At 41.5% G+C, this 27,205-nt stretch overlaps 2 protein-coding genes across 2 annotated transcripts; one reads left to right on the forward strand and one right to left on the reverse strand.

The window, feature by feature from the left end:
* Positions 1-27: 27 nt before the first annotated feature.
* On the forward strand, positions 28-11,343 carry thbs4a (thrombospondin 4a). Its single transcript, XM_088296836.1, has 23 exons — positions 28-221; positions 2,720-2,917; positions 3,005-3,240; positions 3,311-3,413; positions 3,844-3,935; positions 4,282-4,333; positions 4,581-4,771; positions 4,837-4,974; positions 5,294-5,374; positions 5,462-5,614; positions 5,737-5,841; positions 6,000-6,107; positions 6,198-6,357; positions 7,863-7,981; positions 8,066-8,118; positions 8,636-8,720; positions 9,004-9,100; positions 9,190-9,368; positions 9,705-9,753; positions 9,826-10,022; positions 10,096-10,268; positions 10,334-10,473; positions 10,547-11,343. The coding sequence occupies exons 1-23, from the start codon at positions 143-145 to the stop codon at positions 10,594-10,596; spliced, it is 2,838 nt and encodes a 945-aa protein (XP_088152962.1). The 5' UTR covers positions 28-142; the 3' UTR covers positions 10,597-11,343.
* serinc5 (serine incorporator 5) lies at positions 11,073-25,915 on the reverse strand. The gene is made up of 12 exons (XM_088296847.1): positions 25,729-25,915; positions 19,038-19,202; positions 17,649-17,827; positions 16,092-16,174; positions 15,735-15,828; positions 15,205-15,416; positions 14,949-15,041; positions 13,841-13,967; positions 13,634-13,703; positions 13,438-13,474; positions 12,665-12,809; positions 11,073-12,403 (listed from the first exon to the last, which is right to left on the reverse strand). The coding sequence occupies exons 1-12, from the start codon at positions 25,753-25,755 to the stop codon at positions 12,259-12,261; spliced, it is 1,377 nt and encodes a 458-aa protein (XP_088152973.1). The 5' UTR covers positions 25,756-25,915; the 3' UTR covers positions 11,073-12,258.
* Positions 25,916-27,205: the final 1,290 nt, after the last annotated feature.

Genomic DNA, 27,205 nt, shown 5'->3' on the forward strand with positions numbered 1-27,205 from the left:
GCTTTTAAAGCTGAGCCTGTGGCCAAATAGCCACCTCACCTCTGCTGAGAATTTGCTTCAACATCTGGGTGCTCGGCTTTGTCCAGCACCGGCGATTCAAACTTTTCAGTTCCAAGAGCAGATCCTCTTCTGTGTGGAGACGATGAGCGTGTGGCCTGGAGTCTTGGCTCTGTCTCTGGTGCTGCATCAGCTGTTGATCGCTGCTACTGCACAAGGCATTGGTGAGTTGTGGCAACCTCACTGTCTTTTTCTATATTTGAAAACCACTTTCATTGCTGGATTGTGTTGTGATGTATTTTAAACTTGTAGCCTTTTATTGGGGGAAGGAATCCTTGTTGGTGCATGCCTTACCATTGCATTATGATGATTTACAGTATGATGGAATGGCATGGTATAAAATTTTGAATTTATTACGTTTCAAAAGGAAAGATTTGTCTGTTGAAATACTTTGATGCTAAGAAATTTTTGAATTTTCAAGTGTGCAAATAAGTACACTGGAGGGTTTAGTTCTGACAGACCACTAATCCGACTTTAACTCAATTTTGAGAGGGGTAGGTCATGCCCCAAAAGAGCAACCATCAGGCTTTTGTGGTGATCAGGATACATTATTAAACTATATATATTTTTTAATAGGATGCAAACAGCTCACTGAATTGTTCCAAACTCCTGTTTTGATGGTTGCTGCTTCAAACAGAATACTGGTTGAGAAGCAGTGCACTCCATTTAAAATCTATCAATTCAAAACAATTCTTAAAGGGGAAGTCTTCACAAGAATATGTTCAATCCAACACTCCTACTTGAAAGACGACATTTGGATTAATATTGCCTGAATATGAGTTAACCAGTAAAATTAACCCATTTTTGTCCGTCTAAGAGGGCGGCCATTTTGCCACTTACTGTCGACTAATAATGACTTCATAGTTGCTCAGGGTTCAGCTAACGACAAATCATGGCTCATCTACAGAGAACAGGTGAGATGTGATTGGTCATTACCTGAGCCCTGAGCAACGTTGTCATTTTCAGTCAACAGAAAGTGACAAAATGGCAGCCCACTGAGACGGCAAAAATGGGTGGATTTTGCTGCTTAACTCATATTCTACAAACGCAATATGAATCAGAATGCCATGTTTAGACTAGTGAAGGTGCATGGAGCATTTTATTTCAAATAATGTTTTTGGGTTGACTTCCCCTTTAATAATCGATTAAGATATTACCTATTGTTGTGGTCACCCTTATAGTGGACCTCCACTTTTTGGGTGCATTGTAAGATATATAATAAGAGTAATCCACAAATTGAGTTTTGATTGTGTAACCTTGACTAAGGCCTGTGCTCTGTTCAGAACAACTCTAGCTGTTTTTAGGAGCTTTTGAGATTGGAGAAATAACGTTAAATAGGAGAGTCTTGATTGGTAAAGCAGCTCTACCTGGCATCTGAAAAAGTGCATGTGCAAAAACCTGATTTGCCTGGAAACAACACTGCATTTTTTCCACCTCATTTTCCTGTCACTTCATGTTATTCTCGAGTTGCGCAAACGGCTGCATGCATGTGAATGTGAAACGAGTGGGTTGACTCCAGTGGAAAGAGTGTGCGCCGTTGCTTCGGCTCCTTCAGCTCCAGTCCGTCACTCTATAAAAGACAGCAGGCTCCAAACACAAGCGGTTCTTCACACATTCACCTAGGTCACATAGACACAGTGAGCACCCTGTCACACTTCATAAAGTTACTTAGCAAAGCCAATCCACAGTGCACTGGCAACTAGCACCATTTGGATGTAGACCTTCCATCAGGAGAAAAAGAATCTGTCTGTGAAGCCAAATTTAGGGAAAAGTATGCCTGGGTGGCAGAGTATGGCAGATAATTAAAAATCCAAATGAATCATTATTCTATGTGTGCAATGTTCAAATTACATATGACAAACCATGCAGGCACACAATTGGCCAGTCCCATCTCTCCACTTTGTCCATTGCTCTCTACAATCACACCAAATTTGGTGTTCGAACCTCTCATTCTTGCAAGAATGTAATCTCAATCAAAAAGTTGACTGTGGGTGTGTTTTGTTTTATTTGGGCTTTTTTTTAAAGATATTAATTACAGAAAAAGAAACTAATAAAATAAAACCCATACTTTATTGTGTTAAGGTCTGGTGATTGACTTGGCCTGTCCTTCCGCTTTTTCCCCCTGATGAAATCCTTTGTTGTGTTGGTAGTGTCGTTTTGGGTCTTGAAGCTTCTTCCGATTAGTAGATAATAGTTTTCTTCAGAATTAATTTGGCTGCTGCCATCATGAATTGTATCATCAATAAAGTCGAGTGAGCCTGTTCCAGAAGCAGCCTCCGCCACATGCACCATGCTTCACAGATGAACATTTGTGTTTTGGATCCATACTTTGACCTTTCCATCCCTTTGGTAGAGGTTGGGCTTCCATCCTCCCTCAGCTTCAAAACGGTTTGCTTTTCTCCCATAGACAGCTCCCTGGGCTTCCTGTTTGCTTAACAGCAAATGTAGCTTTAACAGGTGAAACCCAAAGCCAAAAACAAGCACTGTTTACAAAATATAAAGGGCAACACCTGAGCAACTTAAAACACACATTCAAATACTTTTGCTCACTTAAAAAGTTGAAGCCTCACAAGTCCGAAGTTGGACAACATCGTGAAATGGATGCTGGTCCTTTAGAGGTTCCTCTAATGTTAGTCTTAACAAATTGACTTTCTCGTGTTAGTGTACGACCTTCTGGTGTCGCCAGACTGCTTGCCAGACTTGCTCCAAGGAAGCGTAAAGAACAAAGGACGGGATGAGGCCTTCTTGTTGTCCTCGTTCAAACTTCAAACCAAGGCCCCCACATCCGTTTACAGCATCATTAACCCCAAAGACAACAGCAAGTACCTGGAACTCAATGTGCAGGCTAAACTGAGCAAAGGTGAGAGAGGGCTGCTAATCATGTGTTGACTTTATCTCCAGCTGCTAGTGACCCTGTTGCCCGCTTTCAAACACTTTCCATCTCTAGTCACGCTGCGCTACCAGAAAACTGATGGCAGATATGGCACTACCAGTTTTAACCACGGTTCCCTGGCTGATGGCAAAGACCACCATGTGCTGCTGCATGCCAGCGGTCTACAACGGGGACCCCCTCGCCTCAACATTTATGTGGACTGCAGGCTGGTGCACACTCTGGATGACCTGCCAGCTGCCTTTGGCTCCATCCCTCGCGGACCCAACTCCGTCGCTCTTAGGACGCTGCAGGTACCAGAAATGAAACTGTACATTTATTGCACATGAACTTACTCGTCTTTGTTTTGCGTTTGTGTTGAAGGGTGGCATGAGTGACATGAAACTGGTGCTGGACGACACCATAGACAACGTGGCAACATTGCAGGACTGCAGCCAGGATCAGAGTGAACCTCTGAAGCTGCTGAGTGCGAGAAAAATGACACACTCACCACCTTTTTAACTTTAGACCTTATGTGTGTGTGTGTGTGTGTGTGTGCGAGAAGGCTCACTGTAACCAACTCGTGATCTGATTGGCTATCGCAACTGTCTATCAAATCGGAACGCTCATTGACTTTGACAAAACAAATGCTCGCACAATTGTAGCTGAAGGCCTCGGAAGAATACTGCGTGCTACTGGTATTGTGAAATCTGCCCGGCAACTCGAGCTAGCTGAATTCTGATTGGATAAAAACTCTCACCTAAAAATACAACTTTAGGATATAATATGAGATCAATGTGAAGAATATGAACATGATTTATTGATTTTGTTTGGTCAGCAGAGAAGGCCTTGACGGCCCACCACTGATAAATAGTTTAAAGTACGGCAGTGTGGCCATCTTTGTTTTTTGCTTTCAGGTTTCCAGGCAGTCACAGGTGTTCAGGAGCAGACCACGATGCAGGAATTAAGGAGCATGCTGGCTGAGATGAAGGAGATGCTCAATCAGCAGGTAACTTGTTTGTGGATGTGAGTGGCAGAAAAAGAATAATGTACATCGCCGTATTTCAATAGAGAGCTGAAGTACCCAGTCTGATGATTTGACATGATGGGTTTCTGACTGGAACTGTTTTGTATTCAAGGGATAGTGAAATCACTGATGCAAATGTTAAAATCAGATAGTTCAAATCAGATATTCGGGGGGCACTTTTATGATTATACATTATAGCAGGCAATCCTAGCTTGAAGCTCAGACAAATTTAGAGCAAATCGCTACAGAATCTTGTTCCACCGACATCTATTGTGTTACTCTAAACAGAAACAAATCGACTCATTTTTTGTTTTCCCTTTTGTCCAAGATAAAAGAGACAAATTTTCTGAGGAACACCATCACTGAGTGTCTTCCTTGTGGTAAGTAGAACGGAAACACCAAACTGACTTTTTTTTTTTTCTCGCGATCTGGACAAATATTTTGATTTACACAGCTCACTTAATCCCATCTAGACTGGTTATTTTCCTCCTAAATGATTTTGGACATACTAACAGTTTGGGGATTGCCTTTTTCTCTCACAATGCTCATGGAAAGCTCTATAAGAAAGGTCTGAGAGTTTGATGCCCTCAACCCCACTCGGTGCTTTTGGCCAAATATTGTCCGCAGGTCCCGATGGAAGGCCAACGAACCTGGTGTCACCTCCAGGCCCAACCAAGTACGAAATGCCTCCTCCCTGTCCACCTGGAACGTGTTTCCGACAGGACATGTGCATTCCCACTTTAACGGGAGGCTACCAGTGTGCTCCCTGTCCTGATGGCTATACGGGGGATGGGGTTCACTGCGATGACATCGACGAGGTGCTGAACTCTGCTCAAATTGGCGAAAAGACAATGTGACACTAATTAGTTATGTTGTGTTTTAGTGCCAGTTCAATCCATGTTTTCCTGGCGTAAGGTGTGAGAACAACGCGCCCGGGTTCCGATGTGCCAAATGTCCATCAGGATACGATGGGCCAGAAATAAATGGAGTTGGAGTATCCTATGCCCAATCCAACAAGCAGGTATTGACCATCACTATTGGGAAGAAAAGAAAAAGTAAGATATTACACCCCACCAGCTGGACAGGTTTCGCTTACACTTAAAACCCGCAAATATTATTCTTTTTTTTTTTTTGTGTGTGTGAACTGCAACATTCCAGCGCTGTAAAACTGCACTTCAAATTTTGAATAAAAACAAAACCAATCTCATGCCGAACCTCACCGGGCCACATGTGTTGGTAATTCACATTAGAGAGGCACATTTAACCAGGATGCCATCTTGAAGAATCAAAATGTTTGTAAAAATGGGATGAATACTTTATGCCATGCATGTTTCTTCAAGGTGTGTGAGGATATAGATGAGTGCCTGAGCCCACCTGACTACGGAGGCTGCACTGCCAACTCCCACTGCCACAACACTGTAGTAAGACCATCAAATGAGATCAAATAGGGACAACTAAGTTATTACTGAGTTATTCCTAAAAGCTCCGAGTCTACCTGTTCTCTTCAGGGCTCCTTCCGCTGTGGAGACTGTAAAAATGGCTTTACAGGTGACCAGGCAAGCGGCTGCCAGGGCACCAGACTCTGTCCCAACGGGCAGCCCAACCCATGTGACGCCAATGCTGAATGTGTTGTGCAGAGAGACGGCAGTATTAGCTGTGTGGTAAAATCAACAAATGACCTCCTGCCCATTCCTTGAATTGTGGTTACCGAGACTGTATTGTATTGTACTTGTGAAACTTTGACAAAAAAAAAGACATTCCTCCTTGTGTTTGTGTTTTGTAGTGTGGTGTTGGTTGGGCAGGCAATGGCTTTAAGTGTGGAAAGGACACCGATATTGATGCGTACCCTGACAATACTCTTGACTGCCCAGGAAACAACTGTAATAAGGTTAAGAAAAAAACTCCTACTCTTGCTCTTCTAATTTACCTTCGTAGTTGTTCCTCCCTACCTTGACCTACTACCTACCTAGTGCTTGTAATCTATCATATAAAGAAAAATTAATAAATGTGTGTGTGTGTGTGTGTGTGTGTCAATGTCGTTTGCAGGACAACTGCGTGTTTGTTCCAAATTCTGGCCAAGAGGATGCCGACAGAGACGGGATGGGTGACGCTTGCGATGAGGACGCAGACAGCGATGGCATCATTAACACAGACGTAGCTAATGGATTCCTACATTTCAATATTTCCGCATGTACCGCCGTTATTTTCGAAGCTGCAATGCAACGGTGTGTATGAACATCCCAGGACAACTGCTGGCTGGTTCCAAATGTGGACCAGACGAACAGCGATAAGGATCTCCATGGTGATGCCTGTGACAACTGCAGAATAGTGGAAAATCCATCCCAGAAAGATACAGACAAAGATGGATTGGGAGATGAGTGTGATGACGACATGGATGGAGATAGTAAGTTTGTGCTCTTGCTGTCAGTCCATGCATGTGAGCATTATGAACAGATACTGTATACAATTATAGTTGTTTTTGTCTTTACAAACATCTCCAATTTTAATGACACATGATATGCTTATGTTAAAATATGCCAAGAATGAAAAATTACAAGATCATTTCCACCCTATTTTGCGCTGCCTCTTTTGAGTGGGTGGGCCTGTCTCATGCAAATGAGCCACTGCTTATTATGCAACTGCCCGAGGAGAGGAAAAACATTGTTTTGGATTTTTTCCGCATCAATTTGCCGAATTGCACTTGTCAAAACCTCTGGTGGATTACTTTCCAGTACATTTGAAATATGAATTGCTAAACTGCAGAATAGCACTGTTAGCTAATACAAACACTGCAGATCTGCTAAGCTTTTGACTTTGAATCTTCGTGCTTCCGTCATGCTAAGTTTGGAAATGGTAGATCTGCTCACAGACTCATCGTCAGTCATGAGCAGAAAAAAATATTTTCCAGGTGGTATTATTCAAATGATCAAATGATGTTCGACAAAATTCAGAACGTCTCGCTGTCAGGAACATGTCGAGAAGCGGTAGCTTAGAAAATATTTACTGAGTTGTGTAATGTCACGCTTGATGTGTGGGCTGGCACTTCAGAAACTCAACTATTTGTTTACAAGGGCTCAAAGGTAAGCTTTCCTTAATATGCTCACTATATAAGTGGCTGTAATTACAGGGTGTCATTTTTGTAAATGTCAAGCAGTGACTGAAGTCAAAGTTTGAGTAAGTGGGTTATTGCTGATTTTATTGCATCAAATGACATTTCTAAGAACTAAATGTCCACTTGTGGTCTTGAAAGACATTTTGTTAGTTACCTAAACCTACACCGTCTTGTTTTTAATGCCTACAAAAAAAAAAAAAAATCAAGTGTACAGTTCGCATAAGTGCAGCATGCTAAAGTAGAAAAACAAGTACTGGTGTGGTCTTCACTGGCCTGGCAAAGCTGTTCAACCTCCTCCTGCTCTTTTCTATGACTGTATCTTTGGGCATTTTCTGTACATTCAAGTTAATAGCGAAGGCGTGACCAGTTTTGCTGAAAACAGTGTGAAATGTTCAAATGTTCCAAGTGTAATTGCAGGACTTTTCATTGGCTTCCCTCCCATCCCTCCCTTAAATGCTGAATTTCCACTGGAGACTTCAACTCCATGTGTGTATCATTGTTTCCCAGACAGATGTTCTGGTGACAAATCGACATTCATCATAGCTGAGCTCCAACCTACTAATCGTTAGATCTGAGGGTGGATTGATTGTAGTCATGCCTGGTCATGTCTGTCTCGTCCCAAAGATATTTTCCATGCAGGCGTCTGCCAAGCATTGAGGGGCTCTGGAAACTATTTGACCCTTGTCTTCAAAACACACAGACATTTGGCCATCGAGTTTTGGACTCCAACTGTTCATGATTCAGGCCACACTTTCACACACCACAACCATAATGAAAAAAAATTGTTTGTCTATCAGATATCAAGAATAATGACGACAATTGCCCACGTGTTGCTAACCCGGACCAGAAGGACAAAGATAATGACGGCGTGGGAGATGCTTGTGACAGCTGTCCTGATATGGCCAACCCTAACCAGGTAACTAACCAAACAACCCCACCAAAATCATTGACCTGAATCTTTAAAACACTGACAAACTTTTTTTCTTTTTCCTGCTTGTAGTCGGACTCAGACGATGACCTTGTCGGCGACACCTGTGATGACAACATTGACACGTACGCACTCACCCAAAAATTCCAGCAAAATTTTGCATCATTTCTGCTTTGAATGGGTATCTTCTGGCAGGAGTTTACGCAAGAAATTGTCTAAGATTTTAGGAGGCTATATGACAACTATTAACTGCAATATAACGCTACTGATAGTGATCCTGTTATATTTCAGGAAAAAAAGCATTAGGAAAAAAAACCTCCAGATGCACATATATTATTGAAGAGTTGGCATAGTTTTGCTCCATGCGTCAATTTCAGAAACTTATATTCCCCAAATAAATTTCAAAATATGGTCTGGTTTTTCAATAATTTGGGGCCAGTCATCTTGGATGACAATGGAAACATTCTAAGTTGAGCAAAAAACTTGCAAATCTTGACCCTTTCCATGACTATGAAGAGATTTCTTGTTAAAAAATTATTTTTGGGTATGTTTGACAAGATTATGAATGGAATCAAAAGCAATTTTGCAAACGATTGCTATCTAATGAAAATTGTCTCACAATTGTTTTGTTTTGTTGTTCAGTGATGGAGACGGTCATCAGAACACTAAAGACAACTGTCCCAATGTCATCAACTCCTCTCAGTTGGACACAGACAAGGATGGCATGGTGGCAAACTAGTCATTTGTCTTCATTTGTGTCTTATTATAGATCATACGAGTCACTGAGAGCAAGATGGGGCCAGAGTCCAATTTTGTACAACACTACAATTTTTGTAAAAACGAGTTTCCAGAACTAATCACTGACAAGATTATTCCCCCTCCCCAGCTTTCACTGTAGCCATAAACCTCCTCCAAAATGACACAAATGGAGTTATCCCATTCTAGTTCTATGTGGCTTATGTTTCCATGTAATTAAATGTCTCACTCTAAAATTCCCACATTATTGTCAGGGAGATGAATGTGATGATGACGACGACAATGACGGCATCAAGGACGATGAGGACAACTGTAGATTGGTCGCCAACCCAGACCAAACAGACTCAGATAGTGAGTACTATATTGACATTGTAGTAACACTGTTATTAACGTGTGTGAAAAGGGCGCTTTGTCGCAACCACTGTGTGTTTGCGTTTCAGACGACAACGTGGGGGACGCGTGCCAAGGCGACTTTGACAAAGACAATGTTATTGACGTCGTCGACCACTGTCCAGAGAACGCTGAGGTCACGCTGACGGATTTCAGAGCCTATCAGACCGTAGTCCTGGATCCAGAAGGGGACTCACAGATTGATCCCAATTGGGTGGTGCTTAACCAGGTGACCATGTAGCATTGTTTCTCGGTACCTAACAGTGACAAAGGTATTGAGACATAACTCTAAATCAGTGGAACAGTGCGAGGCGTGTGCTAGCCAGCTATTCCAAAAGCATGCACGTCAGGTTAAAAACTCAAAATTGTCCATTTGTGTGAATGTGCGTGTGAATGTTTGTAAGTGCCCAATGATTGAACTTGTGAATTTCAATGGCTTTTAGGGCTACTCATGGTAGTTCAGTTTAAGTAGCGTTGGCATTATGTGGGACTCCCTGTGACCGCAAAATTTTGATAGCGTCCAATGTAAGAATATAATGAGTTCATTCTGATTTATTTGCACAAGGGGATGGAGATAGTTCAGACCATGAACTCTGACCCCGGCCTGGCTGTTGGTGAGTCGTCCTTCCCTCATGTTTCTTTTCTGCTCAAAGTGATCTTCTAAATGTTGCCTCTACGCTGTGCAGGCTACACAGCATTCAGTGGCGTAGATTTTGAGGGAACGTTCCACGTCAACACTGTGATAGACGACGACTACACCGGCTTCATCTTCGGTTACCAGGACTCGTCTTCCTTCTACGTGGTCATGTGGAAGCAGACGGAGCAGACCTACTGGCAGGCTGCGCCATTCCGGGCCGTGGCTGAGCCAGGAATACAATTGAAGGTACGTGCTTGCTGTCTTCATCCATCTGGCTATTTCTTTCCCGCTTAGTATTCTGTAAATCCTTCCTCATCAGGCGGTGAAATCCAAAACAGGACCTGGTGAGTATCTGAGGAACTCCCTGTGGCACACCGGAGATACTCCAGAGCAAGTTCGTCTCCTTTGGAAAGATCCCAGGAATGTGGGCTGGAAGGACAAGGTGTCCTACCGCTGGTTTCTCCAACATAGACCTCAAGTTGGATACATCAGGTACACGCACGCATATTTCTATGACATCGCAGCACAAACGACCTGCTCTCGGTCTTTTAATCTAGGGCTCGCTTCTACGAGGGTTCCGACCTGGTGGCGGACACGGGTGTGATCCTGGACACCAGCATGAGAGGAGGCCGGCTGGGTGTCTTCTGCTTCTCCCAGGAAAACATCATCTGGTCCAATCTGAAGTACAGATGCAATGGTGAGTGTTATTAGAGCGGTCAGGCCCACAGAAAGTGAAAGTTGTATACAACAATGTGCCTCTTTTCCTACAGATACCATCCCTGATGACTATGAGGAGTTCAGTGCCCAAAACATCAATTGAAGGCTGACAAAGATTATTAAACTCACTTGGGGCCTTGATAATACTTTTTACACAAGCTAAAGGACGTGTGTATCAGCAGGTACTGAATGTGTTTAATTATCCAATGCAATGTTTATCATCTGAATATTATATGCTATGAATGAAGATTTAATAAAATAACTCAACCTCAAGCACCCAAGATCTAATTGCCCCCCCCCCCCCCCCCTCCTCCCGCTCCACTTTCCCGATCCCATTTATGCCACTGCCAAGGACGCAACATGGGATCTTCCTGCCACAGGCCACATTCTCAAGTCACTAATCATCCATTGTCTTGGTAGTATTCCAACCATTGTTTCATTTTGGAAGTCCCACGGCATTTGTGTACAATGTCATGTCCAAAGGGAAGGACTTGAATAGGATAAATGTCGTAGGTTTATTTGTGCCTTTAAAACAGTAACTTTACGAATACCATCACATTTACACCAAGAACAACCGAGTTGAGGGCTGAATAAAATGTCCACTTTTAATGAATGTTTCCACAATACAATGCAAGCACAAATGTACATAAGTTATTTAAAATGATTTGTTATGAAAACAATGGAATTTATTAGCCATGTGTGAAAAAACAACTGTTATTAAGCATTTCCGTGAGTAACTTTACTATAAACTCAACACCCATTGTTGAGAACCTTAAGAACTTGTTTTTATTTTTGTTTAGTACAAGCTGATATAATAAAAATAGACAAATGTTAATTGTATTGTCTTAAATGTGCTGGAAACACAAAACCATCTGCAAGTTAATCTATTTTCCATGTAGAGTTCAGTAGTTTTTTTTTTCCCCCAATCATCAAACTTTGGCAAACAGCTGCATGCTTTATAGTGGGTACATAATTTACTATGTTCTGTCATTGTTAAATAAGAAAGTGAAAAAGAAAACAAGTCAGTTAATTGACAGCCTACACAACAATGACGTGCAGTTCAACAAATTTGTATAGAAACCCAAAAAGATTTTGCTCAAAGGGAGCACTCAGATTGACGAAACTTGAAATACCCAAAAACAACAGCGAGTTTTTTTCCCCCTCGCATAAAAAATATCTACAATATAACAAAGCATTCTCGGATGTAAGCCTGAGAGATTTTTTTTTTCAAAAATGTAATTCAGTTTTTACACATTCCCTCATAAAGGGAATCAAAAGAAACAAAAATAATTTCAGTGTAACAAAGCACACACTAAACACTTTTGTCAGATTATTTTGCTACAAATTTATGAGACAACTTTAGAGTTAGAGAAAACAAACACAAGACTCACGCAAGGGAAAACAAACAAATTTAGTGTAAAGTCAGAAATGGCGCTGGAATTTAAAGTCTTGACACATGGACAACAACGAATATAATTTGCATGACAAGATTGTAATACAAAACATCCGGAGACTGGAATTGTAAAAAAAAAAAGAAAAATGTAACAAAAATACCATCAAGGTATCAACGCCGCAACACAAACATTTGCACATTGTGTAATAAAAGGCATCTGATGTTCCTCCAGTTATAAAGCTGAAGATAGTAGAGGACAGTGTAAAGATTGGTGGGGAAAGGTCACTGGTCCCTTGGCTCAGCCTCTAGCTACATGGCGACATCTGAACACTGGAAGTCACCTGACCAGAGCGCAAGTGTGGTGTCTGTGTCCTAAGCCTCAAAGCGTTTGGGGCACATGATGGGTGCAATGAGAGTGCCCAAGTAGAGCAGGAGACAGACCCACGAAGAGGAGATCTTGATCCAGAACACTGACCAGCTCCCGTGCAATAGATTCTCAATCCTGTAGTTGTCGTAGCTAGAAGAAGGAACAAAAAAAAAAAAAAAAAAAGATTTCATCAAAGTGAATGAAAATAGAACAAGACAAAGCGTTTTGGAATTTATTACTGTACTTAGAAGTTGGTAGAGAAAAAATTTCAGTGGGCTCTATAAAGTCAAACAACTTAGGATTCAACCCACATTTTTAAGTCGTAATAATTTTGGCCAAATCTCAGTGAGCCAACGGGGTCATATTAGTCCTGCAATTCAAGACAGTAAATGAGCAAGCATGGTGACTTACTGGAACCAGTTTGTTATGGTCATCATGACATAAAGGGAACCCAGGAAGAAGACAAAGTGGAAACATTTGTAGCTGTAGCTGGTGGCCTCGCTCTCATCATACACCACGTTTTGGCCAGCACCGGTCTGCTCTTCGTCGTAGTCATCTGGAAATGGAAGAACTTCAGTTAGATTGGTTAAAAAAAGAAAGTAAATAAAAATAAATTAAAAAAGAAGCATTTTTGGATGGAAATATCATATGGTCAAATTTAGGTAGCAATTTTGTCGAAGCTGTAGCAACCAATATTTTATCTGGCTGTCACCCAAAGTGCACAATCGTCAGCAATTTTAATTAAATACTGAAAATCCCATTTAATGTCTTCTCTTAGCCGATAAGATTCTAATTTGTTCACATTTACTATTAACACCTTGGGAAGGACTGAAGGACTTTCTGAACGCTCATTTGGATTCTTATTTCTGCACCCTCTCCATCGCCTGCAGAAGGCGCTAGTACCCTAAAAACAGGTTCCACACTTGTCACACTAACCTCCTAGCAACAGTGACATCATCTGCGTTTGCTGACCAATAATTTCTCACCATTCCACATCAGCGTGATGAATAACAATGAGCAGAGGCGCTGTGTGAGCACACACACTACCGCTGTGAACATATTCACACACTCAACAGGCCAGAGGAACACGCGTAGGTGGGTTGGCAAGGAGGAAATGAAAAGGTGTGAAATGTAGGGAATGGAAAAAAAAAAGTAAAAAAAAAAAAAAAAAGGGAATTTTGTACCAGTGTCATCTCCGAAGCAGAAGCAGCAACGGGCTCTCTGTGGGGTAAAGACAAACGGATTAAACCCAAATTGTATTGGAAAAACCACAATGTCCCGGGAGTCTAATGAATTAAAGTACTTGTTTAGCATCTCTTAATCAAGTTTAACCTATTAGGAAATGTTAACACTCAAGCAGAGTAGAATAATATAATTTACTTCAGTCTCCGGTTCACTGTTTCTGATCACTCGGAGTGCCACAGATCTTCGCTTTATTGTGGAGGTCAAGCTGGTGGACGGAGGGTGGAAAAATCAGAGAGGCTGTTATTATCTATGAGAAGTCTTTGTTTTTTGTTTTTTTTATCATGTGCCTGACGGCCACTGAGTCTAATTTGTTCCCACTGTTATCTCAATGAGAGTTGTTACCAGGAGTAAAGGATGCAGCCAAAGAGGATAATAGCTCCCAAAATTGTGACGATCTTCTTGTCACTTTCCTTCCCAGATTTGAAGGGAAAGACACAGACGGTAGTGTTCAGGCCATCTTTCTCCACCACTGCAAGTACAAAAACCACCAGCAGATTTTAATAGCAGCATGTAGAGCAGGATTATGCATATGCATTAGTACAAGAATGATTATTAATTAAGTAATGAAAACGGCCTTTAGCTGAGTCTTTAGAACGCCACTGTGGACAGAAATAAGCAAATAAAACAGGAGGAATGCCAGTATTCTACTGTTCTAATGTTTTTGGTTTGTAATGGAAATTGTATTGTCTATGAATAAAAAAAAAGAATAAAAATGAATAAATTCATTGCATTAATTCCTACATGCTGTTTTAAGATTTGTGAAGTTCCAAACTTGAGCTTAAGCAGGTGACATTTGTGGAGCCTTGAGACTTGACAAGGCCACATTCCAAGGTCTTTGATAGGCCAACACAGCTTTGAGATCAATTTCTTCAACCCCATGCACGTGTGGGTTTGAGCACACAGGGGGCACTATTTTCCTTCCCAGCTGTACTTTACAAGACTTGGCACAGGTAGAATTGGGCTTATCGGTGTGAGTCCATCATTGTGGGATGTTACGTAGCCTCTTAAAACAAATAAAGTCATGTTGTTCTGTCAATTTGTCTAGGTCATCTTATCTTGTATTGATTCTAACATTGTAAACAATGTAACCTTCAATAAGTAGCTCAGGAATGAGACAGACTGCTCAGATCTGAACAAGTTCACTGGTGGTTTCATCTCCCCTGGCCAGAATCTTGTCTTATATGTCTGTGTCCTTTGTCACTAAACGGCCGACAGGTCTAGGTGAGGGCCACTCCGCCAAACAAGTGTGGTTCTCCCTTGACAGAACAACAAGGGTCGTAGTTTTTCCGTTGCAGCAAGTTAGTATGTGTGTGAGGTGTGCAGTTCTGAGTCTACAAGTGTAATTTGATTGCAATTAAGTGTGCAGCGGGCCTAACGTGAAGCAATGAGGTTATTTGCAAATGACATGGGTTAATAATAAATCAATGTGACTTTGTCGATTGATACTCACTTTCTGTCGGCTTGCTGGAGAAAGCTGAGAAAGTGAGGTACATGACATACACGCTGATAACTCCCGGTTGGAGCAGGCCAGATGTCGGCTGGACTGAATGGACACAAGGGGAAACAGAATAGTGAGATTAAACGTAAGAATTTGAAAAAAGAAAAAAAAATGATTTTCACTCTGGTAGAACAAATCGAGAAATCTTTTTAACGCAAATATTTAAAGCAGCTTTCATTTTTTATTTATTATTTATTTGTGAGCCTACGTTTCTGTATGACGGGAGAGATGGCAAGCAGAGAAATGATAAGGCAGAGGCTGCCATTGATGCCCAAGAAGATCTTGTTGAGACGACATGCCGTGGAGTGGGTGTAGTACAGACCCATGAAGACCACAGCTCCCACCGCAATGCTGAACAGCACCAGAGTGACCAAGGCCAGCGCTGCATACCACAAGCGGTTATACTTCACTCCCGAGCTCCTGCGTATGCAAGTAGAGAGAGAGAGAAAGGGATCAAAAGAAAAGAGGGTCAAAATCAACATGAATGCGGGTAAACCAAAGTCAAATATAAAAAGGTGGGGGGGAAGCAGAGAAAACCAACAGGGTCCTAAAGAAATAAATCAAAGAGAGAAAGGTCTGATGAGTTATTCTTGAAGCAGAGTCAGTGTAACATATTCATTACATTTGGACATGCTACGCGACTCTCGCACAACTTTTTTTTCTTGAATAAACCCACAAAATGAGTTCCTCACAAACTCCATTTGCATTGACGTGGCATTGTGAGCCCAACTGACTGACCAGTTTGTGTTCCATCTGTGGGCAAACTCCACTAGTAGCATGAGCTGGATCAGCAGGAAGATGAAGCCGCCAGCAGCTCCAATGTAGCGCCACACTGGGAAAAAGAAGAATATCATTCTGGTTAACAACAATTTTCTGTCAGGCAACCAACGGCACGGATTGACACATAAGACGATGACGTGCATTAACTTGGTTGCTTATGAAAAGCTTGGCTTGAGTGCAAAATATCTTTTGTAAATAAACTGAAATGGAAAAGCAGAAATCATTTTTTGCCAAGCACAGCTGCATGAACATTCTTATTGCATGCATTTTAAAGGTGGGCAAAGTCAAAATGAGAATTTAATATACAGTATTTACCTTCCAGAAACATTTCCTCTTGTGGAATAAAGAAGCCTGCTGCACAGCTGGCCACAAGCAAAATGAATTTTGGCAACCAGAACCTGAAACAATTACATAAATATTAAACAAATATGAAAAGCAAAGAAAAAAACTAAGTACACAGAGAAGAACACGCAAACTCCGCACATGAAGGCCTTTGCAGTTATTCAAACCGTCCGTTTCAATTTTTTACAAAATAAAAGCGATATTTGCACAATTTCTACATGTAGGTGTTTCTGAGGCATAATTCTCGTAAGGTCTCTGGAAATCTTCTCGCATAATAAAAGGGATGTTTGGAACAGAAGACAATGCGTTGATGACCCAAAAGGCTATCCATGGCCTTGGAAAATCTAAACGTTATTTTAGCCTTCTCACGGCTCCTCTCTTGCACAACAAGCGACTTTCTGTTAGGTGGCGTTACTTCAAAGTTTTGCACTTGCTAGGGAGGTTTTTCCACCATTTGTCGAACCCTTTCTCTGTCATTTTCCTTTCTAGCTCCTTACAACGCTCTACATTCATCTTTTATTTGCTGTCTAGAACAGTTTATATTGTCCTCCCAAATGAACTTTAGGAATATGTCCGTAGCATAACATGTTGTGCAGCTGCCATGAATTCAAAGATAAGAGGAATGCTAGTCATGTGTCTGCCCATACATGTGACTGGGCGAGGTCACATGACGAGTCAAAAATGCAAAAAATGTGTTTCCATTACACTTTTGTGTTTTGAACATTTCTGAGAGCAATAGAAACACAGCGTTTGAGGCAGACACGTGAGGAACATGCACCTCCATACCTCCCTGATTTCATCCAAGCTGAAGAGGATCAGTCTGCATGTCAATGGATTTGAAAATCATCTTCCTTGCATGATTTTTAGCATTTGAATATTGTAGGTAAAACATGCTCATTTTTCCCCACTGGACTTTACATGCTCTCCCAATGATAGTGTGAGACTCTGGCTTCCTCCCAAATTTCAAAAACTTGCACAGTCAGTTAATTAAAGGCTCCATTTTAGGCTCTCTCACCCAATGTCAGCTAGGATGGGAAGGACAGGTGGGAAGGAGGGTACTGTGTGGACTTTGTTTGGTCCTGGGGGAGGAGCTACATCACGTATTTTTGTGAAAAGATACAAATGGATTTTAATAAAATACCTTTACTAGCTACTCAAACAGCGAGTAATAATACATTGATAGTTTGATGCCATTGCAACAGCACAAGCCGTCAAAATGACTGCCCTGGGAGATATAGTCGGAAGTTCTAGATTTCCGGTTGTCTTATTAAAGGATGGAGCGGTCGCTGTTCTTTTTGTGTGGGTTAGAGTTACATCACATTAACAGCGCACTACACTTAAGTCTCACCCACACCAAAGGGTTTGGCGTCTTATACATCGAATGCGGAAGTCATAAGTGCTGCGTGCATACAGTCCTTAAGGTGCAATATTTAGCATGAAGCTGAAACCTATTGTGACTCGCCTGCAAATGTATTTTCATATGCCCAGAAGCAACTTTTGGAAGTCAACTTGGGCAAAAAAAATTCTTACCCGTTATGTATGGCCGCCCTCCAGCCGATACTGTTATTGACGCCTATGGTGAAGATGGAGAAGATGAAGAAGAAACAGGCCATGCCAAAGCACACCTTGTAGACGGCAGAGTAACCAACCAGGGTCTTGCAGTTCTCTCCTGCATTCATCTTCTCACACAATTCACTGTAAAAGGGGATCTAAGTGATGACATACACACAAAGCCAAACTGGATTAGCTCACTGCTGCATTGAACCGCATTGAAACCCTCAGCCAGAACACCTCCCGCCACCGCCACTCATGTTTGTCTAGGCCTCAGTGAAAAGGACCCAGAGCATCTATTCTAAGCGTCACGTCCCTTAAGGGGCAAAAGGAGTGAACAGGCAGGAACAACAACCCCTGATTTTTCTCCTTCAAGTCTTCTTTCATGAAATGATGGCCGCAGGCTATTCGAGGAGTAGAACACCTCAGATTCAGTGTCTACAAACAGGAGACACACAAGAATATATAAGCTACTTGTATCTGCAAGGTGACGGGACTGAATAGAGAAGAACAAGGAGACGCAAAACTATTGAAAATTCTTGAATTTGTAAATCTTCGTCTTAAAGTCTTGGCGTTGGTAAAACACTGCTGTGGCATTCAATGTAGATGAGCCAATATGTGTTTATTAAATATGATAAAGACTGGAGAACTGTCATAGCTGACACCTGATGGGAGTAGTAATTGCAGAAGAGATTTTAGTCAGCCACCATGAAACGCCAGCAGATTGAGTTATCCGCATCTGTGTCAGATTAACACACACAGTAAAAGGCCCTTTGTCAAATGTTGAGGAGCACATTTGCTTATCCATTAAAAAAGGAAGGGGCTGTCTGTTTCAAACTGGGATACATTTCGGAGCCTCATTCCTACAATGCTTGTTCTTATAGGCGGGGACTTTCCATTCAATGACGCAAGAGTGTGCGTGTGGGAGGTGAACTCAACAAGCGCTACAAAGAGATATAATACGGTGTGTTTTGCCTCAATTGGCCTTGACAGGGTCCTACTCTAAAATGGAGATACACAGTGGGGAGTCATTTTAATATGGCTGACTGAAAACTGCTACCAAAGAGAATTGTGTAAAAATGTTACATTTTTTAGTAGAAGATATGTTCACTTGGTTCCACATGCACAGTCAGCTGAACATTTTCTTTGTGGATACATACCAATATGGACAAAACATTCCAAGACAACAGGCCCAATGGAACAACTACTAGAAGGTAATTCAGCTGTCCAGTAGATGTTGAAATAATGCTGAATAATTCAAGTCCTTTCATCGCCTTCATAAATAAGAGGCTCGAGACTTGTTTCCATATAGAACGAGCATTTTTTTTGTGCTTTTCTAAAAGGTCTGTGTGTGACGTGCATGCTTACATTTTTCATCTCTTCCTCTACCGTGGGGGACATCATGATGACACAGACGACCGTGACCAACAGGAAGAAGAGTGTATACATTATTCTGGTGGCTGTGGACTGCTTTATCTTTGGACAGCAGTTACAGCAGCATGAGCAGGCTGCTGAGCCGCAGCAGCAGGCCAACTGCATTGAGGAGGAAAGGAGAGAAGATAAAGAGATGGACAGATTAGACATTAGACTCTCTTAAATCATCAATACAGTGGTCCCAAAGCACTGGCCCACACGGGTGAGAGAAAAACAAAAACCGATATATTTATTAAGTCATTTAATCGCAGAAGTTTTCACAAGCGGAAACCCCTCCAAATCCAGCGTTTTCACAGATTTTGCAAGGCCAACAGAATATTGCGTTCTAATGCTATAAAAAAATGCAGCGATGATGAAAAAAAAAAAAAAGAAGAAGAAGGATAAGACGTATAAATACGTCTTCGGGAGGCGGGGACTACGTTTTTGAAAACGTATATGTATGTCTTATAGATTGAATTTGTTAATCGAGGCTGAAAACTATTTGATTTTGAAAAGTGACTGGTTTCTGTCTGTTATATAGGACTCTTGACGCATGTCAGTTGTATTACACTAATATTAAACCCACAAGCTAGCAAAATTGTAGGCAAGCCTAAAGGGGATACTCTTTTCTCCTGGAATTCGGAAACATGGTTAAGTCTGTTGTTCTTGTTGAAAGATATTTTTTCTAAATGCGACCAAGAGCGAGTTTTTGCCGCTCACAATGATTGTGACCTACATAGTTTAGACTACTCATTTCACTTGTCTTATTGCATTGAAATAGAACCTTTAGCAGGTGCGGTTCAGACCACAGTTTGGCAAAGTTCCTGGCTAAATCCTCGGCTCCTCCCAAGGCCATGTCAACACACTTGAGCTCCCGTGGCCAGCATTTTCCTCCATGCTGCCTAACAAGATAATGGTTTCGCACCCACATTCTCCTCAAAGGGCGGTTAATTAGGCATTACAGAGTGAAATTAACCAGGAAACAAATGGCCTTTTCACAGAGAGGCTGTTTGGATTTCATTAGTTAAGGGGGTGTTTCATCAGTGAACTCCACACTGCGTGTGGGCAAATGACAGACTTTGCCAAGAGTGAGCGAGGGAGAGAGGCAGAACCATGAGAGAGTGTCTAAAGAAATTCTCTTTGACACCGATACACAAAGGAGAAGCCATGGTAACCAAGGCTGGCCCCGTCCACTAAATGGCCCCTCTTCTGCCTGTCTGCCCGGCGAGCATATCGACAGGTGGTCAGCGTGTTTCTGCCATATGTCCCTACTTCAATGTCCATCGCAACCCCCCGCTTGCTTGTCATGTTGCTCTGGCCGTCCTACAAAAAGATCTTTATCCTTCCTCAAAATAACTCCCTCCTTGGTTTAGTTGCTGTATTCTACAGAAAATGAGCCAATAGCCTCATAAATGTCTCAACTGACTGGAGGACAGTCAGTTTCCCTAAAATGATTTGTCATATTTCTTTCTTCCCCACCCAGAAGAACCCTACAGTTACCGTTTTTTTTTTTTTACATTTTCTCACTTTTCACCCTGTCTTGGTTATATTCATCTGCCCTTTGACCTAATTTGAAATTCTCTGGCGTCAACTGCAGTCTTAGCAACAGAGATCCTCGTTGTAGGACACAGCAACAGGAAGACATGAGGAAATATCTCAACATTAATGCTTCTAAAATTAGAGTTTGATTGTGGTCTTGAAGAGAAACAATTCTCCATCTGGCACTTGGAACAACTCAATGATCAACGCTTCAAATGTAGACAAAGCCTGTCTCCAATGTCTGAGTGGTTCTGTCTTGCAGAGCACTTCGGATTTATCATCCTTTTTATATTGCAAACTACCATCCTATCGCTAAATATACAAATGGAAAATATTGGTGTGTCATAATCAAAGGGACACCAAAAAAAAACGGAGGCACACAAAGGTGAGCAGACACTGATGTAGTACAATCCAGCCTCCCTCCAGAGCAGGTAAAACTGAAAAATAGGAGATTCATCAATAGAGCACGGCTGACAATGTGTTTACATAAATAGTATCCAATTCACTTTTGTATTCTGTCTCTCATATCTTCCATAGTGATGAAAACAGGAGTTAGGGAATTTGCTCTAAGATCTTAATGATAGGGGCCGTGGGATAACGCTGACTAGGTTGAATCACGAGACAGAAAAGAGTTCAGACGAAACTCTCGACACTCCCGCTGTCTCAAATTACAGCAGAGCAGCGAGGAGAAATGTTTGAGGGGAAGGAGGAAAAAGGAACGACGTCAACGACAAAAGAAAAAGATTCATGGCACAGCCTCCCTCCCACGGTGAGAGCTAGCCAGGGTCACCTTACACTGTGACACCACCATTGTTTCTATGTCTAGGCAGCTGTGTACACACAACAAAAATGTATCACTCCTCTGTTTTCTAGGCAAACCAAGTCTTTGCTTCTTTCTTGGCAAATAAAGCCCATGGCTACGAGTTAAGTGCACGTTATGTGTGTGTGTTTGAGATGCACAGCGGAGAAAAAAACAAATGTAACAACCTCACACAGCCAAAGTCAAACATGTAACATGGTAACAGCTTTGCATTCACATGTAAAACTAAGTTAAGCAGTGTCACTTCAACTTAATACGTTAAAACAGGAACACAAAAAAGGTGACAACAACGTACAAACAAAAAAGCCAACATCCACCGGACTTAACGGAAACATTATGCAAATGTGTTAACAAATTAAACAGTTCATAGTGTGTCTTTTTTAAAGAACACGCAGCAAGGAAGTTCCATTTTTTTTAATAACAAGCTCAATGTATGTAGTCTTTTATCAGGAAAATGATTTTTGCATTCAGAAGCATCTAGTTTCTCAAATGGGCAGCCAGAAAATATCTGCTTGGTTGTATAATTTCTCACATTATTGGTTGGGAGCCATCCCAACTATTTGCATACAATAAATTAAAGTCAATTTTCCAGAATATCTCCTCTTTAAGTCAACCAGCAATGATATGAACGCATACTTTGAGCAGTCTAGTCAAGGTACTCAACTAGTCCATATAGTGTGAGCACTTCCATGTCTACTGTGAATTTTAGACACGGGTGATTAATTTATGCAATGCAATGTGAGTTGGAATTTATGTTAACACTTTTCGAATCGTATAACCTGTGCTATCATCTTACGCCAAACTCTCTTAATATGCCTAAATCACATGGTCAGTACAGAGTGAATGGGTGATCGAGGCGACTGTAGCCAAACTGTTAACTTGAGGTAATTTTATATCCAGTGATTATTACAGCTCATCAATAGACTTTGCGGATTGGCTGTCACACTTGTGGCACTGCAGCAGCTGTCCTGTTCAATTGCAACACTTGGCAACAATGTAACCATTATTTTTTTAAAAAAGAAGAAAAGGAAACCAACAAAAATGTTTGGCTTTCAGGCTGAAATTATTTTTAGAGTTATTTAACTTTCCGTGTGCTTGTAGAGCTGTGGTTATGGCCCCCAAAGGACCACATGAAAAGCTTAACAGTGAAGGCGTGTTGTGATTTCTAAGAAATGTTATACAATTGGTCATTTGAAAATGTAAACATTTGCAGAAATTAATACAATACAATACAATTTTATTTTTTATAGCGCATTTCACAACAGATGGAGCTGAAACAAAGCGCTTTCCATATGGGAAACAAAGTTCTGCATTCTTACTTTAAATTCTTATTATTATAGTGAGGAATAACATCACCAGAATCTTCACATCGGGGAATAGCAATTTCTCAAAATTCAAATGTGTGCTTAATGTGTTCTGCAAGCCCGATATCCTCGCTGTCCTCAAGTACCGTGCCAGAGAGTCATGTAGCCTAGCTGTGCAGCTTACATACTTCCACATGCTTTCATTGCTGTCATACAATCACAGCCAATGCTTGCAGCTCTTTGGATCAAACTCAACATTGGACAAAAGCCTACCTCCTACCTCACTGCAACATGGTGGACATCTCCAGTCCCACTGAGATGTTATGAGCTACTTGCTCCCACACTATGACCACTCCTTTTTCCAAAGCAAAAAGCGCTCACCATGTCTTAATTTCCAATTGTGGGCCGGCCAAGGAGGAAATGAAGAGACCACAACTCCAATTTTTGTTTCATAAAACCTCAACGGGTGCACATTTTCAAACCCGGGAAAGTTAATCAGGCACAAAAATAGACAAATGGTTGTCTGTGATAAAGATTATAAAAGGCCGCAAATGAAACTGATCTCACTGTTTGACCCCTCTCCTTTTTTCATTGCAGCCTCTTCAGTTTTCCACCTCTCATTGCCACTGAAGCAAGCAGGAAACAGAACAGAGTTTTCCTGAGATGTGCTTGTGTAATTAAATTCCTGAGCAGAGCAACTCTGCAGTGAGCCAGTGGGCAAAATCTCCGAACTGGGGCGAGGGTTGGTTGGCCTTGTGTGCGTACGAAGGATGTATCATTCAAAAAACACGACAATGTACCAAGGAAAATTGGGAGTATATGAGATGATACAATGGCAACATTTCAACATCTCAGCTTCAGGAAAAGAAGCATGTGGAATGACAGAACAAAAATGTTAACGTGGCATCTTATGGAGCAGATGTGAGTCCCACAGTGCGAAGCATGTGGCTTTTAATTTCAGCGACTCTGTTGTGCTGCCACACTAAATCTGTCCATTTTCTATACCACTTATCCTCTTTAGGGTTGTGGGTAAACTGGCGCCTGTTCCAGCTGGCTTTGCTTTTCGTTGGACACGGATAGACAAACAACCACCACACTCACATTCACACCAGTGAGTTTTAGAGTTCCAATAACCTATTATGCATGTTTTGAGGAGTTCAATGATGGTTCCTTGAGTTTACAGCATGCTACAGGAGTTCCACTAATTTATTTTTACTTGATTTTTTCCACTTTTTTTATCCATTGTTTATTGTATGTCATGTGACCGCGTTTTTTACTTTTATCAGCATTTTTGGTCATGACATACAATAACGGAGAATAGTGGCGCTTGATGATTGCGTCATTTTAGAAGCTCAAGTTTGCATAATCACCGTTTCTATTGAGGGGGATGTCGGCACTATTCAACCATTGCAGATTTTTGGCTACTCTGCAGTTGTTTTTTTGCGCATAAATGGGCAGAATTTTTGCAATAGCTTCATGTTGTTCAGCGAAAATATCAGTGCTGTTGAACTGTCTAGCTGTAGGAGATAAGGATATGGTGCGATGAGCATCGTCAACAAAGGGCTCAGAGGAGACGTGGAGAGGACCCGGCATTTGAAAAGTAAAGTCAAGAGGCTCGAACTGGAACTGGATAAACAAACCTTTTTTTCTGTAGATTTGCATGTTACACACCAATAGACGCTGCAGCTGATTGTTTATTTTCTAATTTAGCTTGTAGCTGATATGCATGACATCATGCAAACTCTGATCAACTGTGAAAGATTTTGAATGACCCCTCTTTCATTTAGAACCACGACAAACAACAAAGCCTACATAGGAATGGGGGGAACGAATTTGACGGTTTATGTTTGCATTACTGTCAATGTTTTATTTCATGTGCTCTGTGCTTTGTAACAGCTGCAGCTGTACAATGCAAATTAAGTTTAGTTGAGTTTTGGGAATATTTAAGAAACGCAGAGTAATCACTACCCAGAGAAAAACCCAATTGAGAACAGAAATGTTACTTAGGAAGGCTGAATCTGTGATTTGAACAAAAACCTCAGAACGAGGCATGTGTGATGCCCATCAGTTCGCTGTGTTAAACCATACTGTACAAAGGAATAGATACATTACTTGACATGCAAATATTTTGAGGCAATTATATGGCATCACCTCATAATTTGAGTTTCTATTCATAACACATATCTGAAATGCATTAAAAAGCTAAATACAGCACACTGGAAGCACTATTGTTGGAAATGTGGGTTGTAATCAAAACCACAATACTCAATAATGTAAGTATACTAAATTGGAACATTACTAGGAAAGGTTTGTAGAGCAGGTTGAGTATAATGATGAAGACAAAATTAAGTATTTTACCACTTTTGAAACTCCACCTCAATGTTAATGAAGGAACTGGGCGAGTAGATATCAATTCCAAAATACAAAGCAAACACTGCCACGTGTTTTAAGCAAAGTGTTTGCAAAGGTTGCTGGTGCAGAAACTACAGACTGGAAACTGGCGCATAATGACGGACAGCAAAAATGTCAGCGGTTGGAAAAGTCAAACTGGAAAAGCACTGCACGTGAAATCTTCTTCAATCTGAAACAGGGGTGAAGACAAGCCTGATCAGTAAAAACTTAGCAAATTCTCCTGTCTTCAACATCTGCTCAGACAGCCAATGACGACATGTTTTTTTAAGAGCAGTCTCTGCTAACTAATGTTTAGCTAGCTCACTTAAGCCCTGCTGCTGCTTTGTTGTCGCCCCCCCCCTATCGCAAAACAATGGGTGACGGAAATTGAGCATTTTTATATGATTAAATATTAACAATAACCTACAATTTTCACATCCACCCAAAAAAATGCTAATTGACGGACGACCTCGGCACTGTCAATGGGAACATCAGGCGGAAACCACAAAGCGACGCTCGTTCGCTCGTGTCAGACTAAACTAAGCGGAACCATTATTAAAAACGACAGTAGGATAAACGCATCGGTCCTCACCTGCGAGATACAACACGGAGTGCACATCCTATGGAGACGAGACGACCAGATTCAGAGGAATGGAAACACTCGAGAACGCCAACAAACGGGAGGGAAGAGCTGACTGTTGTCCTCCTGCTCAGCCCCGAGCTCCCATACACCCGCCTCTCCTCTCCTCTCTCCTCTCCTCTCTACTATACCACCACTGTACGACTGTCCCTCCTCCTCTCACCCCACAAACAGTCCTTTCTCTTCCCTTTCGTTGACTGTACATCACGGGAAAACAACGCATCGCGGTGACTGTATTTTATAGACTGCATAGTAAAGCGCATGGCATAATGGATGGATGTATATTTAATATAAGCTACGAGATCACGCCTACGGTATGGAATTGGGGGGGGATACTGAATATAATACAAACACTTGGAGTGCGTAAGAGTAAGGCAGCCCGGAAATCTTCCTCACACACATCAGAGCGCCTGGTGCGGCTCAAAAATAAGAAGTTAAAATGCACAAATGGTCATTTTTCATCTATTTTGTAAGGCCCACGACGAGAAAACAAAAATGAAATTGCTCAAAAACATCTTAGGCCAATTGACTGAAATATTGGGACAGTACCAATATGGAGGCATGGAAATACATTATTTAAAGCAGGCGTGAGCAAACTACGGCCCGGGGGCCACATGCGGCCCGTTAAACGTTTTAATCCGGCCCAACGAACTTGAAAATAAATAAATAAATGAATAAACCTTGTGAATGTTTTATTTTCTAAATACTGTGGTTTTTCAACGACATATATAATGTTGTAATGCTTTTGTTCACTTTCATTTAAAATTAAATGTATTTTTTTTCTCCGATGAGGTGAGGTTATCAAAACACTCCATCCATCTGCTCCTGGTCCGGCCCCTCTGTCAAATTTTAGAACCCATTGTGGCCCGCCAATCAAAAAGTTTGCCCACCCCTGATTTAAAGGGACCCTTGAATGATCTAATCAATGGCCCTTATGTAATAAGGTTGCATGGAAAAATTACATCAGTACTAAAATGCCCCCCCCCCTTAGAAAGACTGGAGTGATTTAAGGCTTCTACGACATGCCAAGCGAGAATATTACTCGAATTGTCAGTTCAATTGTCTAAAACGACAACCGATCGCTACCAAAATGCAAATGCACTTCACTCTCCACTTCAACCTGTGAAAGTATAAAAGCGTTCTGTACAATCGTTTGGATTTATTGACATCAAACGTGAGCTCATGTGATCGCCTCCACAAAATCACAAATACCGTGGCCATCGTTTTTTTCCACTTACACAGGCTGAAGCAGACAAGAGCAAGAATGCGCACACAAACCGCGACTGGTTATAATTTGGACACGCTAATCTTTTGTTAAGTGTGAGAAGGCAGTCAGGCATCGATGTTTACACCTCCTAGTCCCCACAGGTAACAACAGTAAAGTTCTTCAGGGGTGTTAAAATTAACAGCACTCGTCAGGTCAGCAATT

Source organism: Idiotropiscis lumnitzeri, chromosome 1 (assembly GCF_059441095.1).
Source record: "Idiotropiscis lumnitzeri isolate Australia: NSW breed Sydney's pygmy pipehorse chromosome 1, RoL_Ilum_1.0, whole genome shotgun sequence".
Classification (NCBI taxonomy): domain Eukaryota; kingdom Metazoa; phylum Chordata; class Actinopteri; order Syngnathiformes; family Syngnathidae; genus Idiotropiscis; species Idiotropiscis lumnitzeri.

Excerpts from the sequence above, each read along its gene's own strand:
- thbs4a (XM_088296836.1), top strand. The coding sequence starts at position 143 with ATGAGCGTGTGGCCTGGAGTCTTGGCTCTGTCTCTGGTGCTGCATCAG. Across the intron at positions 3,936-4,281 it reads AGGAGATGCTCAATCAGCAG|ATAAAAGAGACAAATTTTCT; the intron begins GTAACTTGTTTG and ends CTTTTGTCCAAG. Across the intron at positions 5,375-5,461 it reads CCCACTGCCACAACACTGTA|GGCTCCTTCCGCTGTGGAGA; the intron begins GTAAGACCATCA and ends TGTTCTCTTCAG.
- serinc5 (XM_088296847.1), bottom strand. The coding sequence starts at position 25,755 with ATGTGCACTCCGTGTTGTATCTCGCAG. Across the intron at positions 15,829-16,091 it reads AGAGGAAATGTTTCTGGAAG|TGTGGCGCTACATTGGAGCT; the intron begins GTAAATACTGTA and ends TCTTTTTCCCAG. Across the intron at positions 13,968-14,948 it reads CTCCAGCAAGCCGACAGAAA|TGGTGGAGAAAGATGGCCTG; the intron begins GTGAGTATCAAT and ends TTGTACTTGCAG.